This window comes from Engraulis encrasicolus, chromosome 14 (assembly GCF_034702125.1).
Source record: "Engraulis encrasicolus isolate BLACKSEA-1 chromosome 14, IST_EnEncr_1.0, whole genome shotgun sequence".
Lineage (NCBI taxonomy): Eukaryota > Metazoa > Chordata > Actinopteri > Clupeiformes > Engraulidae > Engraulis > Engraulis encrasicolus.
The window spans coordinates 41,317,568-41,337,453 of record NC_085870.1 but is presented as its reverse complement, the minus strand read 5'-3'; the positions used below and the strand labels follow the sequence as shown (position 1 = coordinate 41,337,453).

Here is a 19,886-nt window from a genome sequence, read left to right as displayed (position 1 = left end):
GAGAGGCGAGGAGAGGAGAGGAGGTGAGAGGAGAGGAAGAGGAGTGGAGAGGGGAGGAGAGGAGAGGAGAGGAGAGGAGAGGAGGAGGAGAGGAGAGGAGAGGAGAGGAGAGGAGAGGAGAGGGAGAGGAGAGGAGAGGGGAGGAGAGTAGAGGAGAGGAGAGGACGAGAGAGGAGAGGAGAGAGGAGAGGAGAGAAAAGGAGAGGAAATGAGAGGAGAGGAAAGGAGAGGAGAAGAGAGGAGGAGAGAGGAGAGGAGAGGAGGGGAGAGGCGCTGGCCTCTGTGGTGCACATAGGAAGGAGCGACCGAGGCCATGTTTTCATGCCCCCATTCCCTGGTTTCTTTTCCAGCTCAGTGCTCCGATGCTGAGCTCCAACTGCTACGTTGAAGTAGGGAATATTTCCAGCGGCCCCACTTCAGAACGGCCACAACAGAGTGCCATGTCTTCAATTTTTAATCGTGCACGTTTTCTAGATCATATAGGAAAAACGTGCATATTTTGCAGTGATTCCTTTATGCTTCATAGATCTTTACCTGAAGATATCCACAAGAGTCTCAAAAGAAAGAAAGAAAGAAAGAAAGAAAGAAAGAAAGAAAGAAAGAAAGAAAGAAAGAAAGAAAGAAAGAAAGAAAGAAAGAAAGAAAGAAAGAGCCTGCCTGAAAAACATAGGTGAGTGTTTCACCAGACCTACAGCGAGTGCTGCAGCAGGCACTGCGGTTGCAAACACAGGCAAAAATTTACAGTTTAAAGGAGCAAATACTGAGGGAAGCACCAGCACAGTGCAGTCAGAATGAGACGCCCCGATCTCGCAGCAATTACAGTAGACCAGCACGCAGCGTAAGCAAGGGGGCCAGAAATAGCCCAGCCAGCGACAGACCAATTCCCACTGGTGTGCTTAATTGACAGGAAGGTTAATTTGGGAAAAAATCTATTGCTTACTGCAAAGGCAGTTTGTGTACCGTATGTGGATTTGTCTTTGGATTGCAGCAGGCTTCTCTGTTGAATTAACATATATTGCCAATCCCCACCCGCACCCGCCCGTTCGATTTTCCTTTCCTCTTAAGAGAAAAAAAGCTATACGAAGCATATCTGAAACTGAATCCGTCTAAAAATGGAAAATGTTATGTATGCAGAACACTGTGTCTGTTTTTTTGTGCCAGATTTATATTGCGGTCAGTTTTTTTTTGCAGAAATGCTTAAAATAACTTTGTTGTCCCAATAAGAGTCATAACAGGTTGGCCTGATGCCTCCATCTCCACTCAATATGAAAACCTATTACACAGCAGCATACTCTGGACTTGCATAATCGCCTGTGAAGCTCAGCAATACGGTGATCAATACAAAACACACCTAATCAGGTGCTTAGTCTTCTAAAATGTATCCGAATAGCCCTTATATAACTCTGAGAACAAGATTAAAAGCCTCCTGTCTGAAATTGATTTGCTTGTTTTTGTTATTGTCTGCGAAATCACATAACACACCAACAGCACAGCGCTGGCTTTGTGGAGTCGATATGGTAGCAGTCTGGCTCCCCTTACTGGTGAAATAGGTGCACAGGCAGGGAGTTGTGTTAGGCATGTTTAGACAAATATACTGAGTTGGAATGCTTATCTTTCCCCTCCTTGCAAAGATCATTTCTGCATTATTATACACAAGCTGCATCAAATATGTTTTGCGTGATTCTCTCATCATACTGTAACAGACTGGTGATACATGGTGCTGCCTACTGTTCCGTTGACAATGAAATTCTCATTCGTCGTTGTATACATGTTTGAATCTCATTTTACACTAAACTGCACCTGGAAGCTACAGTAGAACCACCCACTCCTACTCACCTTGCTTCACCTGTGCTCTTAATTTCAGTCATTTTTAACAGTTGTGCCCATTTTAATACTGCATACAGAAAACTGTAAAAGAGGTTGCACTGGATTGTAACGTCTGAAGGATGAGTGCCCACAGGTGATCTTGAGATTACAAAAATGTCAAACTAGCAGCAGTGAAAAAACACATTTGGTAATATCGTATTTGGTAACATATTAGGCCGCCTGCGCTTCCATTCGATTTCCGTTAACACCTGCCCACAGACATATCACAGCTGCTGCGAGCAACACGAGGACAAAGGAAATCTCTATGACACAAGCTTCCGGAGAGACTTTGAGAAACTAATGTGACTGTGTTGTTTGTGAGTGGGTTTAGAGAAGGGGGGGGGGGGTTGTAATGCAGATTTGGAAAGACAGTAGGCAGCCAAGGCAGTTATATAAGACAAGAAAGGGCTAGAGAGACTCAGGGAAGATTTGGGTGGGGTTGGAGAGAGAGCGAGACAGAGAGAGAGAGAGAGAGAGAGAGAGAGAGAGAGAGAGAGAGAGAGAGAGAGAGAGAGAGAGAGAGAGAGAGAGAGAGAGAGAGAGAGAGGGAAGAGTGGGAAGACAGAGAACAAACCCCAAAGGAGAGGGGAGCACGTCATGAGAGAGAAGGGTTTGAGGAAACACCAATGAGTCAGAAAACAGAAGACACAAAGAGAGAAAGGAATTTAAATATAGAAAATAGAATAGACATGAGGGTGGGGACGCAGAGGGAATACGCTCTGAAAAGAAGGTGTGAGGGGATGAGCGGAAAACACAAAGAAAGACGAAGATTGAAAATAGGCAATGGATAAGGAAGGAGTATGTGAGCGGAATACATACAGTATATAAAGAAACAAATGAAGAAAACATAAGAACTTCTGACAGCAGGAACCACCAAAATTATGCAAATTAAGTAGGCTTGCTAAGTTTAATACTGTTAATACCAAAAACTAACACGGTTCATGTAATGCAAGACAAAGCATGAGTCACTAAATGAAGAGTTTATTTGCAAGACGGTGCATCTCCATTTTGTAGAATGTTGGGAAATTAAAATGTTTGTATTGGGCATTCCATTGCATTGCATTGCAAAATGCATTTTATATAGGTTGAAAGTATGTTCCCAAAATATTTCAATGGCAATAATTCAAACATAGGTGATAGGACCTCTGAGCAGTCATTTTCAATAATAAAATGCAAAAGTCAAAAATGGTGAATACACCGTTTTGCAAATAAACTCTTCAAATCATGTTGCCGGCTATATCAGACTACTGTATGGAATGGATGGAATGGTAGTGTACAGAGCTGAAAGAGGAGGAGGAGGAGGACAAGACGAATGAGGAGCAAGAAGAGAGTGGTAATGAGCAGAAGAGGAGGAGAGAAGACACCACAACACACAGCACAGTACCACACAGCAGCCAGACACACTAATGCAGAGTGTGGGAGGACAGGCCTAGGAAAAAATAGACACAGATGAATGAAAAAAGAGAAAAGGATCGAATGATAGAAGAATTGAGAGCTGGAGAGAGAGAGAGAGAAAGAAAAGAGAAAGAAAGAAAGAAATAGAGAGGGAGAGAGAGAGAGAGGGAGAGAAAAGGAGAGAGAGAGAGAGAGAGAGAGAGAGAGAGAGAGAGAGAGAGAGAGAGAGAGAGAGAGAGAGAGAGAGAGAGAGAGAGAGAGAGAGAGAAAGAAAAAGAAAAAGAGGGGGAGGTGATGGAGAATATAAAGCGCTGAGCTAAATCGGATGAAAGACTGTAGGTGGATGGGGATCCCGGGTTCAGAATGTACAGTAAAAACCGCCATTATAAAACCGCCCTTGGTGCCATTGATCTCCCATGTGCCTGTGTTCTTCTCAGACACGAGCTTACTAAATAGCTCCTCTTATGCCCTGATGGACTGACACGTGCATTGGGATCAACGTGTTCTGAAAACACGTCTATTCAAAAGAGGCGGCAGCATTGGTTTCATCCTGAAGCCAGGGGAGACTGGAGATACTGGGAGGGTGACAGGCCGACACTTTGCAGTTCAGGAAGTAAGGTAGAGGCATACAGTAAGAGATGGGGAAAAGAACAGGGGATGAGAAAGGGAGATATGGGATGGGTGTGGAGATCTACTATCCACAAGGTAGGATAATGAATACCTAATGTAGGTAGTGTATATGGTAAAGACAGTGTGATGGGATACACCAGTGATGTTAAACTGAAGTTGTAGGCCAAACTCAATGTTTATTAAAAAAAAAAGACTACAATTGTGCATGCGCCCACTTAGAATGTGAAGGCAAATTTCACCACTCATTTATGGTAGATTAAATGTGCCTGAGCATATACATGGGTTCTAAATTTTTGTTTTCTCCTGACTGCGCGAAACCAGCAACGCACAACTCAACCTCTGATTGTTGGAAACCGCTGTCGGTCAAAACAAAAATAGCTCACGAGGTTGGCTGCCAGGGTCTTGCCCTTCCTCCCAACACCATGTTGATAAACGAAAAAAAAAAACATCTATTCTATTGTTTGAGTGGGAGATGTTACATTGGCCTCTCATGTTTAAGTCATGTTACTAAAATTATATAGCAGTGGTTTATGTGAGCCAACTGTAACATACATTTGAAATGATCTCTCTGGCCAAACAAATGACCCCGCAGGCCAGATTTGGCCCATGGGCCTGAGGTTGACATCCCTGGGATACATAAACAAAGACATCATAAGAAGGGAGATGGATAGAAAGAAAGATGGAATAGGTAGAGAATTAAGATGGGTACACAGTAAATTGTGCAGTGTCCAATTTAATTATGATAGTGATAGTCCTACTTGAACTAACTTGAACTTAACACTACTTTGAACAACAGGTAACACTGCGAAATGTTCTGTGCAAGAAACAAACATTACAAGTACTGTAGGGAGGCGAAACAGGCACAAAGACAGAATGCTATGGAGGAAGGTAAAGAGACAACATACAGTGGTATGATTATGTTTGGGCACCCTTTTTTTGGACAGCCTATTTTGTTTATGTTTAAATCCACAAATAATTGTTTCTGTTACGCCTTATTAAAATGATTTCACAACTGAAATGTTTCTCTTTCCTTATGGTTTAAAATATGTCAAAATGACGTTGCTGCTTCAAAAGCTCTACCAGAGATAAAACGATGAAATGATTTTCCAAAAGGGTGCCCAAACTTACTCATACCACTGTAGGTAGACAGACTACACATCACAGCGCAGTATAGGTATCGAGATGGTACAGTCTGCTGGGGTCACACATGTATGGAAGCAAATACACAGAGAGACAGAGTATGGTCTAGGGTGTGTGTGTCTGCGTGTCTGTTCGTCTGAACATTTGTGTGTGTGTGTGCCTGCTTATCCGCACATCCGTTGGTGTGTGTGCGTGTGTGGTTCTTACTTGGCGAGCTTCATCTCGATCTGCTGGCGTATCTCCTGGCGCTCCTGGTCGCTGCGGGCGGGGAAGATGTTGCGCTCCTCCAGCTCCGCCTTGCTGGGCCGGTTACGCAGCTTCACCGCCAGCAGCTCCTTGCGTATACGCCGCGGCAGAGTGCCTGAGGAGAAGCACACACAGATACACAGTTACTACTGTAACATGTGAATTATAGTATACAAACACACACACACACACACACACACACACACACACACACACACACACACACACACACACACACACACACACACACACACACACACACACACACACACACACACACACACACAATGTAGCTTCACCACTAACAGTTCCTTACGGATATGCCGCGGCAGAGTGCCTACCACACATCACACACATGCAGTCAGGAAGACACGAGCACACGTGCACACACACACACACACACACACACACACACACACACACACACGCATGCACACACACACATAGTTCCGTCCTGATGCGCCGCTGTCCAGTCCCTGTCCTGTGGTGGCATAGGTGTGAATCACACGCAAACATACACACACGCACACACACCATCAGGAAGAAGACTCTAACACACAAACTAACCCAAGACCCACCCTTCTTCTTATCCACCGCAGCAGAGTCATTGTGGTTCCACAGACAGATCACACACAGAAGACACATATACAGACATCAGAAGACACGGGCATCAGAAGCAGTCACTGCAGAGGCAGAGATGCACCACAAACTAACAGGAAGCCACGAAGACACACAGTCACTGACATACAATTTGCACACAACACACGCGCACAAACACACACACACACACACACACACACACACACACACACATGCACGCGTGTGTAACCGAGGTCATGCTCTGCAGACCCAGTCTTGAACCTCTGACCTCACAACACACTCCAGTAATAGGAGGCAGACGCATTACCAAGTGAGCTAAACGCCTGCTGAGCTAAACGCCTGCCGGGCTTCGGTAGCGGATCTGCATCAGGACTTCGGGAGGGAAATTGACTAACGTTTTCCACGACGAGCTTTTGCTAGCTGGCATCAGTTACACTCAGCCCTGTGCCCTTAACCTCACTCCCATCCGGGTCACGGCACCACTGTAAACCGAGGTCATCCTGCGCATGCAGTCAAGACCGCGTCTTGAACCTGCGCCGACCTCACAGAAACCTCAAGATCCACACAGAGCTGAGTGAGCTGGCATCTACCGTATTACAAATGCACACATCTACACACACTCACCTCATAGACAAATACATGCCAGTGCACAGACACACACACCCACACCCACACACACACACACACACCCACACACACAAACACACACACACACACACACACACACACACACACACACACACACACACACACACACACACACACACACACACACACACACACACACAGACAAACACACACATACACACACACACACACACACACACACACACACACCCACACAAACACACACACACACACACACACACACACACACACACACACACACACGCACACACACACACACAACCAAAGTTTTAACAGATAAACAAAAACCCTCACTCTGAGAATGACAGAATGACAACAAATATTTGCAACCCTCTTACCAGCAAGGTAGATACTGAACGACCTCACAGGCTCACAAGCCCATTTCTCAGCTCGTCTTGCCCGCATAGATCAGGATCGCAGTGATCAAATGTTGACACCAAATCCCTGTGTTTTGGGTTTAGCGGGAGCGCATCCTACAGTAGTCCGCTCTCAGTCTAATAAGTCTGCATGTGTAATGAGTCCAAGTTGCCCCCTGACCATCAGCAATTCTCCATGTTTGGCAAAGAAGAAAGCAAATGAACTCTCCTTGTTTCTCTTTCTCTCTCTCTCTCTCTCTCTCTCTCTCTCTCTCTGTCTGATGATGATCTCTCTCTCTCTCTCTATCTCACACGCACCAACAAACACACACTCTCTCTCGCTACCTCTCAAATTCCCTCCCTCCCTTCTCGTCAACCCCCTGCCCCCTCCCGTCCCTAGCCCCACCCCTACCTAAGCCACCCTTCCTCCCCACCCCCCACTCATGTTTCGCTGACCCACATGTCATGGCACCGGACCCGTGCCAGAATTAGGCCAACAGATGTAGCTGACCAATCACATTTATTTAAATAATAAAAAAAAAACTAAGTTTGTCGAGCAGCTTGAAAACACTGAAAAAAAAATGCTAACACGACTCCTGAAAAGCATTTTCTATTTCATCCCATTTTTTCCTGACCTTGTCCTTAAAGCAGATCATGCAGTTTCTTTCCCTCAATGAAACAGCGTCCTAGATAGAAAATGTGCACTGTCCTTCACTCATCTAAGAAGGGCTGACCCTCTGGGAAGGGTTTTTGCTGTTTAAAATCTCTGAGTGATGCAAGTCAGTGACGTATATTTGACTGCAGTACAGTCATAGCATTGCTGGATCAGACTCATGGTGAAGCAAAAATTAATTTTGCTTCACCGTAAACGAAGAGTCTGGAGAGCCTTAACTGGATTCTCATAACGAGCTTGTTGATGGATCATGCTCTGGCAAATTATCAAAAGCTCGATCAACAGATGTATTTCAAATCCCTCTGTATTCTACTGATCAAAATGACAACCAACCACATCACTGATTTCGATGCTGACTGAGCAGTATTTCCTCATCATCAGTGCCCCATTTTTTGGGCAAGCGGTTGGCCTACTGTTGGCCAAAGCAGACTCACAGCTCAAAGTCAACACGAGACATAAATTTTCTTTATGGTAAATTGATATTTTTTTGTGCAAACTGCAAACAATCACTCTGGCCCTCCTATCGAGCCAGATAGGGATCCCACTTCAGTGATTGGTAGGGATTTTTTTAGTCAATGGGGCAGACTTCTCTGGTAGGGTTAGGGGTAGGATTTTTTCTTTGACCAGTGAAGGGCCAACCCATGCAATCTAGCACCAAATTATTGTTCCAGCCATTCACTCAATTCACACACAATTAAAAAGAAAGAGCTGGCTAGACGCTATATACATAGAAATCAAAAACTGAGTTTTATTGTTACCACAGTCCTGGGGTGAAAGTAGACGGGTGCGTAGCAGCACCGGTATAACATTAACAGCTAGTGCGCAGTACCGGTAAGAGAATAGGTTTAATGCTTCCCAAAACCCAAACTTTGAAAAAAGTAAGGTCTGCTATGAAGTACGACCCCACTATGCCATTTAAAGGGACACTGTGCAGGAAATGGTCAAAAAAGGTACTGCAACTATGCTGCTCATTGAAACTGGGCTGCCTATTGCCAAATTTGATCTTTACATGAAAGTTTACTAAGTAATAAACAAATATTTACTAGTAAGATCCAAGTACAGTCATTTTTGCAGCTAAAAATGGCTATTTTTGGAAATTCAAAATGGCGGACCATGGAGAAGATCCCCCTTTTTATGTATGAAAAGTGCAATTTTTCCAGTCATAATGAATACTTAGAATTTGATGGTGGTGGTCAGCATTCATGAAAAAGGTAACATTAGTGAATGGGCAGCATGAATTTTGGAAATAAATAACTAAAAATCTCACACAGTGTCCCTTTAAGAGAAGTATCCTCGAAGAGAGAACCGAAATAGTCATGCAGCAGCGATGTAGATCTGTAGTGCACATGTTTATTTTGCTTGTTTGTTGTTTGTTTATGAGTGGGGGTGGGGTGGGGATAGCACCAGTAGAAGCAAAAACTACTTTCACCCCTGCCACACTGCTGTTATGCAAGGAACCCAGGTTCAATTCTGGCCCGAGATCATTTCCCAATCCTCCCCCAGCTCTCTCTCCCACTATTACCATCTTCACCGTCCTTCACCTTCAACAAAACGGATGAAAGCTCCAAAGAAAAAAAGAAATCCAAAAATGTAATTTTTTCGAAATTGAAAGCGAGTGAGTTCGGGAAACTGACCAGAGATGACGGAGTCGTTCCAGCTGTCCTGGTCGTTGTAGTACTCGTCTAGTCGCATGTTCTCCTTGTTCTCCTCCGCCTCCTTCTTGTTCTCACCCTCCCCGCATGGCTCCTTCTCCGTGCTGGCCGCTCGTGACAGGCGGCCGTCCGAGCGGCGCTTTGGTGAAGAGCGCACTTCCCTCCCATTAAAACTAGCACAGAGAGAGAGAGAGAGAGAGACATAAAAATGTATTAATCTCACCTGCCCTACTCAGTCACAGTGCAAATTATCTGAACTTTGACACTGACTAAGATTGTATTTAATAAATCTTACATTTGAAAATGTATTACATTAACATATTTAATACATTTAATTTCAAACATTTAATAATTTAACATATGCAATAAATGTTTAAATAACTTAATCCGTCATAGCAAGAGGAGAGTACCCTCATGTACACACATTTACTTATTTTATTTTATTTGCTGCTATCTGTATATCTGTATGACGTCGAGAAGTGCACACACCTGTCTTGGCGATGCTTGGTGGCGAGTGCGCGGTGCAGTTCCTCGATGATGCAGCTAGGGGGCAGCTGTGGGTGCATGGCTCCCAGGTGGGGCGAGCCGGTCGGTGTGAGGATCTTCCCCCGGAAGGCGTCTTTGGGGAGGGTGAAGTTGCGCGGAAGGGTGGCCGGCCCGGGCCTCACATGGTTGGACTGGGAACCTAATACAGCGGGAGAGGACAGGAAAGGCACATTACACCGACTCTGCATACTGTAGCCCAGCACAGGCAGGTAGAAAGTACAGGACATATGGAGGGCTCGAAATTAACATTTTTCATCACCAGCCAAAATGGCCAGTAGATGCTGATCTTACTAGCCAAACACACATGCATTAATGGGTGAAAGTCGCAAGTAAGTTGGTCTGTTTCACCAGCCAAATTTACATTTTACAAGCATTTGGACGGTTGGCTGGTGTTAATTTAGAGCTCTGGACATTAGTACTTTGCTTTTGTGATTCTGTTTAATGCACCAAGTCCAGGTTATACAGGCACATTTCGACTTTTTTTTTTACTCTTATAAATCGGTTAATATACGTATATTCAGGCAGGTTGAAAATGTAGAAAAAGCACAGGGGTAGAAATAAGGCAATGTGGGACATGTGGTACAGGATTGTATCCTCCAAAGCAATCACAGGGACTGGCAACCTACTCCAGCAGGAGAGGACAAGAGAGCCACATTACACCATTGCCTCTGCGTTCTGTAAGCCCAGCGCAGGCAGCTCTGAAAAGCTCTATTGAGGTACATACTGTGCTTAAGTGATACTTCTTTTTGTTACTCATTTTTTTAAATTGCAAGAAATGCAAAACAGTATCAAACAACACCACAATCCCAACCCCGCAACCCCCACCCCCGACCAATACATTCCCAGTCATCCACACATTGGATCGTTTCTTACATTTCTAGAAAATTGTTACACCTACACCAGTGTTTTTGTGATTGTGTGTTTTTGTGAAGTGTAATGCCTCCTGTCCAGGTTGGACAGATGCACTACAGGCTGCGTAACCTTTTCTACTCTTTCTGATTATGAATCAGCCAATTTACTCAGGCAGGAAGGAAAGTTAAAATGATTAGTAAAATATCCTGTAAAAACAGAAATTAAGGTGATGTGGGATATGTGGTGCAGCAGGATTGTATCCTTCAAAGTCATCATGTGGTTGGACTGAGAACCTTATCCAGCAGGAGAGAACAAGAGAGGCACATTATACACCGTTGACTCTGCGTGCTACAGCCCAGCGCAGGCTAGGGCAGCTCTAAAGAGCAGGATGGACGCTACTGTACTGTACTGTACGTACACGCTGTGCTTTTGTGATTGGCTCACTGCTAGGCCAAGGGCACAGCAGCCCCGCTTCACTTTGCATGTCAGGAGGATTTTGTTTCAGCTGTGCCTCAGCTTTGAATTTGCCTTTTATGCCACAAGTGCTGATTTCAGGTGTGTGTGTGTGTGTGTGTGTGTGTGTGTGTGTGTGTGTGTGTGTGTGTGTGTGTGTGTGTGTGTGTGTGTGTGTGTGTGTGTGTGTGTGTGTGTGTGTGTGTGTGTGTGTGTGTGTGTGTTTATGTTTATATGCAAAGTTTGCTGTATGCATGAGCATGGCACATAGTAACATAGGCTCCCTCCATGCATGCGTCATATCATGCCCTGCAGCTGCAAGCCAGCTGAACCAGCGTGCGCGCGCGCGCCCGTGTGTGTGTGTGTGTGTGTGGATGTGTTATCTTTATATGCCTGCAAAAAAGTTTGCTGTATGCATGAGCATGGCACATAGTAACCAGGGCTTGACACTGGCACCAGACAACTGGCCAAATGCTGGTAAAACTTGGCAGTGGCTAGTAATGCTTTCATTGTCACTAGCCAATTTGGCTGCCAGCTTATTCCTTGGTGTGACATACGCAACATAGCATATATTCTATTGTTCGCCCCTTCTGTATCTGTAGCACCTCACCTTCTGAGGTTAGACGTACACTATCATGATAAAAACCGATATAAAATCGGGGGCTAGTGGAATACCTGAATGGCTAGTGACTCGGGAAAACCACTAGCCACAGAGGCCGGTGGGTGAACAAGTTAATGTCAAGCCCTGATAGTAACATAGGCTCCCTCCGTGCATGCGTCATATCATGCCCTGCAGCTGCAAGCCAGCTGAACCACGCGTGCACGCGCGCGCGTGTGTGTGTGTGTGTGTGTATGTGGATGTGTTATCTTTATATGTCTGCACAAAGTTTGCTGTATGCATGAGCATGGCACATTGTAACATAGGCTCCCTGCTTGCATGCGTCATATCATGCCCTGCAGCTGCAAGCCAGCTGAACCACGCGCCTCATGCCAGCCCAGCGAGCTGTGTGGACGCTCTCAGCAGAGATGAACACAGCCCATGAGAAAAGATGAAAACAAGCAGATTGTACATGCTGGCGATGAACACACGCAGCAGCACTCCTGATACGCACGAGGATAGAAGGGCCCATGCCACGTGCTATATGCTCATGACAACCTCTTCAGGAACAAAACATTCAAACATTTATCGGTAGCAATCTGTGATGAGTTATTTGAATGGTTCCATTGAAATTAAAAAGCTTTTCATGCACAGCCTCTGCTATAACCTTACTGATTGCCAAAATGGTCATAACTGTGTCTTAATCTGTTACTAATGTCATGGCAATTTTATTGCGATGCAGTTAAGCTTTGTCAGCAAATAATGAATGGGATCGTCGGCGATCCCATCTGCATGAAAGGGTTCATATGTTTCTTAAGACTCGTGACCAATGGATGCTGTGGTGCATCATGGTAATGTGGCGTACCATGAGTAGGTATGGCTCATGGGGACCCAGGTTCAAATACGGCCTGGATCACTTCCCAACCATACCCCATCTACACCCCATATATACTGTATATATACTATATACTGTATAAATAGTTTATATTATAATACATAATACATATTTAATAATAAATTATTAAATATATATATATTATATATTTATATATATAATATTTAAAGGCAAGTGGTACATGCACCCACGCACCGTCCAGGCTTCCCAGGCGGGTGAGCAGTTTGACGGGTAGGCAGGCGGTGTGTGTCAGGGTGACGTTGGGGTCCCTCTTGGGTGGGGGCGGCGGCTCTCTGGGTCTCTCACTCTTAGTCTCTATCCTCAGCTCCTCCTTCCTGTCCGCGGTGCTGGGGGTGGGCGTGGTGGGGCCCATACACTGGGGCGGCTTGGTGGGCGCGTCCACGAACGGAGCCTCCTCCTCCTCCTCTTCCTCCTCATCCTCGTCTTCCTCTCCGTCTTCCTTCTCGGTCTGACTATGGTCCCCCATGGTCTCAACATCCTCTGTGGTGTCCCGCACTGATTAGACAGGAGGGGAAAAAACACATATTTACATACTACAGCACACAGACACACACAGAGACACACCCACACACAGACACACAGACACACACACCCAAGTGCATTACTACATATGTGCCCAGCAGGGCCGCTGGCAGCTTTGGCTGGGCCCAGGACAAAGTCATTTGAAAGGGCCTCCCACCCGATACATACAATGTAATGAGAACCCAATTATAGCCCCCCCCCCGTCCCTGGGCCTGGGACAACTGCCCCCTTTGTCCCCTCCTGTCGACCTCCCTGGTGCCCAGAAAGGAGAAGATAGGCCCACACACACACACACGCACACGCACACACACCAAAAGCAGACATGAATTCCCAAAACAAACATGAATTCTCACACACTCAACATAGACCAGTCAATCATTATGCAAGCTCTGTCTCCCCCTTGTGGCAAAAGAAGGTAACCTCATTTTCTCATCACGGCGGTAACCAAATTAATATAACATGAGTGGGCTGATGGATGGGTCTCCAGATTCATGCAACACCATACCCAAAGGCCTTGTGCTTATGTTCATTTCAGTAAGTCAATTTAGCTCCTCTGCCACACATTCTTGTGAATGATGAATGGTAAAAACAAACATTGTCTTACTACAAGTATACAGGACTTTTGGAAAACACTGAGCGACATCAGCGTTTTTTTTTCTTTTGGGCTAATCCAATTTAAGAAAAAGCCACAAGTTTGATCCAAGCAAACTCTGCCAATGCTGTCAGATTCGTTTAGCGAGCGCTGCCGAAAATATAACTGCTTACACCAGCAGTAAATCAAATGTGATCAAAAGTGCTGTTTCAGGATATTGCCAAGTGCATATCCCAGACAACGCTCTAATGCTATTCTGTCAAACGGCTGGCTCAACCACCCATCGCAATCCTGTGTTGTCACGTCCCAATCGCTAACATCATGTGCCCCGAAACAACCAGCGCACACATTTGTACATGTCATGTACTATACGTCGCCCTTGAGGGGTGGCAAGGTGCCAACATGTACTGTACTGCAGCCTAACTGCTCACAAGTAAACCAACAGAGGGAGACAAAGGGGTCACTTGTCCTGGGCCCAGGCAGAAGGGGTGGCAGAATTGAGTCCATATTACATTATAATGTATTTATTGGGTGGGGTGGGGGTGGGGGCTTTCAGATGGCGCTGTTGGCTGCAGAGCCAAAGATGTCAGCGGTCCTAACTCCTCATGTATATCCTTGGCATATAAAGCTAAACTATGATGATGGGTTATCACATGGGCTCTGCCACTATGATCCAGGGCCACATTTTTGTACTAACCCTTCCCTTAAAGGGTTTATGAAACGAAAACAAAATAAAGTAATTGGACCATTTCCAGGTCAGATTCTGACAGTTCTAAGCCTTGTGAATAAAATGGTATATTGTCTGGGTGATATTTTGTCCTAAAAGTCATGTTAAAACGTTCCCAAAAAGTGTTATGTTCGTTTTTTTTGGTGACATGCAAATTTTATGCAAATGATATGCGTGACATAAAAGGGGGGAGTTCACCTCATCCCCACCTTGTTCAGATCAATGGCGGCTAGTACCAAACCAAAGCACAGTGCCAAGCAGTGTGTTGCTGGAGGGCCGAACGGTGCCAGCTGCAAAAATGGCTACTTGACAGAAGGAATATCTTTGCACAAGTTCCCTTCTGTGAAGAATGATGGAACTGTGGCCAACTGTGGAGAAGGCTAAAACAAGGGCTCTGTGGATCCAATTCGTACGCAGGCACCGGTGTGGCAGCTTTTGTGATATACACCGGGTTCTCATCCGCCCTGTAGGCTATCTGCTTGTAGGATAGACTGAGTAAAGTTAAGTATAGGGTACAGTTGGGCTAAATCAAATATGCCTGTGTAACAACAAGACTCTGATCTAATTCCAAAGTGTAGGCATAACATAAATGACAGCCCCAAAACATTTGCTGACCATATCGAAGATTGTGTAATCTCTGTTTATGTTGACATTCGCTTCCTGCCATACATTTGTCCCACATCGCTTGCCATAGCCTCGTACAAGCAGATGTACATGTGGATGAGAATTCCGGTGCATATCACAAAAGCTGCCACACCGGCGTGGTTTTGAAGCAAGCTCATGGTCACTGTTGTGCTCGGCACATTTCCACCCCTCGTGCTTCACCACAAATGTGACAAATGTGGAGATCGCGGGCATGGTTGGACTGAAGAGAATGCTATTGTCTCAAGCAGTTCCAACAATTGACATCACCGGCGTGTAGACCAGGGGTGGGCAATTGTTTTGGCCGGAGGGCCGCATTGGCTTTAGAATATTGACCAAAGGGCCGGATGCCACAGAGAACTTGCCCGTGTCAATAATAAAACATGATGTACGTTGACATAATTTGCAGCAATGATATTTCTGCACATTGTACTGTAATTAAATGTACTTATATCAATCTTAAATTCGCAATGATTTTGTTGTAGATTAAGAATGTTGAGTAACCGTTTGAATTTGGATTTAAAAGTTGTCTTTCTTGTAAAGGCTCTGGGGGCCACATGAAATGGCTCAGTGGGCCGCATGTGGCCCCCGGGCCTGAGTTTGCCCACGTCTGGTGTAGACTGAAACTGCCCCTGTAACTGCTCGTGCACTGCTTTGCTTTAGGCTACGTTTTACCTTGTCCATCTGCTTTGTATGTTGTTTTCAGGAAAGGGTAATGCACATTACATGCCAAACCGATGCAAATGCTCTCGGGATATGCCCTTTTTGTTGATTGCCATTCAACTGGTCAATACGTTGGTTTTGGGATATCCACGCTTCAGCCTCCGTGGTGCTCTCGGTCGAGGACAGCCAACTCACAAACTGGGCTACTGCTTAGCGAATAAACGGAGATGCATATAGCGTAGACCTACTTTTTTTCTCTCTTCTTCTTTTTTAGGATTTCGGGGCTGCTCCAACAGCCTATTACCTCCGTTTTTTCTCTAGTTGATAATATTTTTGCATGTACATGCATTTCAATCACACTATATCACGCAATTGAATCAAAATGCCCCCCATTTGTCAACAAATACACACGCCATGTCATCTTTGGGTCATGGCAAAGCGCCCTTAGCAACCGTAACCATAAAGAAAACAAACTGTCAGGCTAGGTCAACAATCGTCACTTCGCCTGTCAGACATGTCACTTTCTGCAGATGTATCAGTGCCTCTGAAATAGATTTGTGCTGCTGTTTTTTTTTTCTCATGAGGTTGGATGTGTGGTTTTTCGACACGCTGATGTTTGTATCAGAATTTTGGTTCCTTTATAAGATGTGGGTCCATCAAATGTGTGTTGTTTTCTCAGATCGCCATACTAGCAAACCAGGGACTCTCCTCTTTGATGTCACAGCCCAGCTCATTAGTCACACCAAATTTCACAGAATTCACACTTTGAGTTGCCATTTTCACAAGTTCCTCCAGGATGATTGGGTTCAAAGTCTCATCGATGCTATCAGAAAAAACAAGGCTTTAATGGGAATGACCGTTTGTTTTCGTTTCATAAACACTTTAATTTAAGTTTCATTAAATAATTACTTTACAGTGCATCACCCTTGAGGTGCAGGGTGCCAACATGTACAGCTCATGTGTGTTCTAGGCAGACGACGTTTTCTGTGACAGCTAACATGGCCTCTCAGTAGGTTAGTGGTGTGCACATCCAAGACGCAGGTGCATGACAAAAGGTCAGAATACTGTGAAAATAAAGATGAATGTCCGCACACTGCTCCCGTGTTGCTTTTTCATTTTTTCAAGTATAATAAAAAAGCAACACGGCAGTGTGCGGACATTCATCTTTATCTTAGCATGGCCTCTGCAACATGTGAAAGTGAAGTGAAAGTGAAAGCCCCACTGGGAAACTCCAACTCCCGCTGTAACTGTGACACAGCACTCCACAGCGCACAAGTGGACACTGCACACTGCACACAACGAAATTGCATTTATGCCTCACCCATGCAAGGCCTCAACATGGCCTCTGCAGCTACAATACAGTACCTTTTAACCAGCCATTCTCTTAATTCATGTTTTAAATGTTATAGCTATTTAAAACCATATATTTGTAAGTGATGTGTGAGATGTCTACCGTAACTCCTCATGTGAGTTCCTGCCAAACCAAGATGACTGGGATGTTTGGTTAAAAAAAAGGTCTCTGCAACTAGATACACTGTATGCTTCAGTCAAGTCAACTGGTGAAATCTCTTAATTATAAAAAAAATGATCACAGCTACTTGTACAAAGAAGCTAAACAAACAAGGACACAAATGTAAACGAACTGATTGTAATCTGTTCAGTTATCCAGGCAGGTAGAACAGTTCATTAGTAAAATCCCTTGTAAAAACATAGTTTGGAGGCTGCATTAACTGAACAAAACAAAGAGATCCAATGCACTCATGTTTCTGTTGGTCTAACAGAGTCAGTCCAAACCTGGGGTATGTCGTGTATGCAAGAACACTGAAGGGAGTACATGTGATAAAAAGCAAATTGGGATAGAGGAAGATATACAGAGTGTGAGTGAGGGAGTTCTCATGGTATGACAAGAAGGCTTAAGAGATACGCAAGCCAAAAATGGTGGGGGAAACACTGGCCTAAAAAATATAGTTTATTAAATTAAAACAGCCACGTTTCGATCACCCTGGATCTTCGACAGGCATCCAGGGTGATCGAAAGGTTGCTGTTTTAATTCAATAAACTTTATTTTTTAAGGGCTTATTCCACAGTGTGCAGACCTACCTTCTTCAACTGTCTGACATTTCTGTCTCGCATCTGCAACAAGTGACTTTGGATGTGCGCACCCTACCCAAAATGGAAACACTGGTCTAACCTGTAGAAGTGTTGTCCTCGTCTGATCCCAGGTCGTCTCCGGTGCTGGCCAGCGGTGCCATGGGGTCATCGTCCCTGTCCTCCGCGTCTGAGAACTCCTGGGTGGGGGTGGTCGAGCCGTCCCCATTGCCCCCGCAAGCAGACTCTGCACACGGACATCAGTACATTATAAGCACAGCGGCCCAATAAACCCACTTTGTTATGCACACCATATCCCTCACTATGCATGCACATGCATATTTATCAAATGGAAATCAGATCATGTTATCTTAGGCTGCATGTCTAGTCATCACGTCACATCAAAGGGTCTCTCTGGATTCTGGAATTATCATCACATACACATTCTGGTAGTAAATGGAAAATGAGGAGTGGGCATCTTTATGGTATGTGCCACGTAAGAAGTGCATAGTCCAGTGGTTCTCTATCTTTTTTGAACAAACGACCCCTGGACCTCATCCTAACCTTCCCAATGCCCCATTGACCTCACCATAAGCTTGCGAACACCCCCCTTGGTAAAAAATGGAATAGACTAATGACAACTAAGCACCGCCCCTCTCAAATGTATCCCCAACGCCCCCTGGCGCCCTCTGAGAAAAACTAGCATAGTCCATAGATGAATCATTTTGTAAGTTTTATACATACATATCTTTTTTGTATGGGCAAGTAGGCCGTACTACAACAGCAGTAAACAGCTCAATTAAATACACAGACCAGCTGGTGAGCTCTCGCAAGTCCTACTGCATTTTCTAACCACCATACCACCACATATGCAGTAGGCTATGCAGTAGGCTCCATATTCATCAGCTCATATGCATGCTCAACGGGGGATCTCTTTACACAGTAGTGCCAGTGTTTACTGTATGTACATCAACCATTACAACACATTATGTTAGTGTATTGATCTACATGTTCCAATTCATGTTTCCTCAGCGTTTGATATTACAAAAAAAAAAAAAACGATCCAGTGTTTGGACACAGACTTGGCTCCGTAAGTGGAAAACAAATACGTTTGCTGTAAACTATCACAGCCAATCAATATGGAGCTTTAAAAAAAGGATGTAGAAGAGAGCGGTGCACTGTAATTCAGCTGACATAATTAACAGCCATCTGTGTTGCCTGTGCAGTATGGCAGGCAACCCCCTATCTAGACAATGGAGACAAAGATCGATTATCAACCGTGATCTCAACGCACGAAATTGGAGGGAAACAATGTTGAAGGAGATATTAGTGTCAGCTGTAAATTCTCTGACTGTCTGACTTGAGCAGCTCTTTAGTAAGACTACGCCATCAGCAGGTGACTGAGGAATGGATCTCAGCCCAGGCTCCGGGCAGGAGCCACCATAGCCAGTAGAACCTCATTACTAGAATGTCAAATTGTGTGTGCATCTCAGAACTTCATGCAGTACTTTTTAAAATAAGGCCAACATTTCAGCTTACGCCTTCATCAGGGTCATTAACTATTGACCGCCGTGTGCACCTCACACGATGTGCGTTTACTAAAACCAAAGATAAACTGTACACATGCAAATGTAGCCCTTTGTTGGTGATGGGATCATCCACAAACTGACTCACTGTTTGCTGAACAAATCCATCACAAGTGCATCACAACAGCATTGCTATGTCGACAGTCTTAAAGTAACAGATTGAAAAACGGTTTACAAGCTCATAATATGGGGTCTGCTTAAAAGGGTTAACAGTCTACAGTGTAACATTTTCAGGTGTTCATTATCATTACATATGTAACCCGACGTATTACTGCGCACTCGTCCCCCTCGGGGGCGCGAGCTCACCACCACGTCTATGGGAATCACATCACGATACCGCTGGACCAAAAGACTATTCTCCCGGCCCAACGGCATCGATACTGTATGAGGCTCAGGGAGGGAGGTTTACGAACGTTCCACGCCAACTCTGCTAGTTAGCCTCCGTTACACATACATTACATTATCATTGCGTTGTCCATTCATGACATTCAATTG

General features: G+C 44.8%; 1 protein-coding gene across 1 annotated transcript in view; it reads right to left on the bottom strand.

The window, feature by feature from the left end:
• Positions 1 to 19,886, bottom strand: part of phactr3b (phosphatase and actin regulator 3b) — a 73,063-nt gene that overhangs the window by 35,760 nt on the left and 17,417 nt on the right. The window contains exons 4-8 of the mRNA XM_063215771.1: positions 17,909 to 18,052; positions 12,746 to 13,066; positions 9,696 to 9,891; positions 9,189 to 9,379; positions 5,239 to 5,392 (exon numbers count right to left, since the gene is read on the bottom strand). Of these exons, the coding sequence (XP_063071841.1) occupies positions 5,239 to 5,392; positions 9,189 to 9,379; positions 9,696 to 9,891; positions 12,746 to 13,066; positions 17,909 to 18,052 (1,006 nt within the window). The remainder of the gene's footprint in view (positions 1 to 5,238; positions 5,393 to 9,188; positions 9,380 to 9,695; positions 9,892 to 12,745; positions 13,067 to 17,908; positions 18,053 to 19,886) is intronic.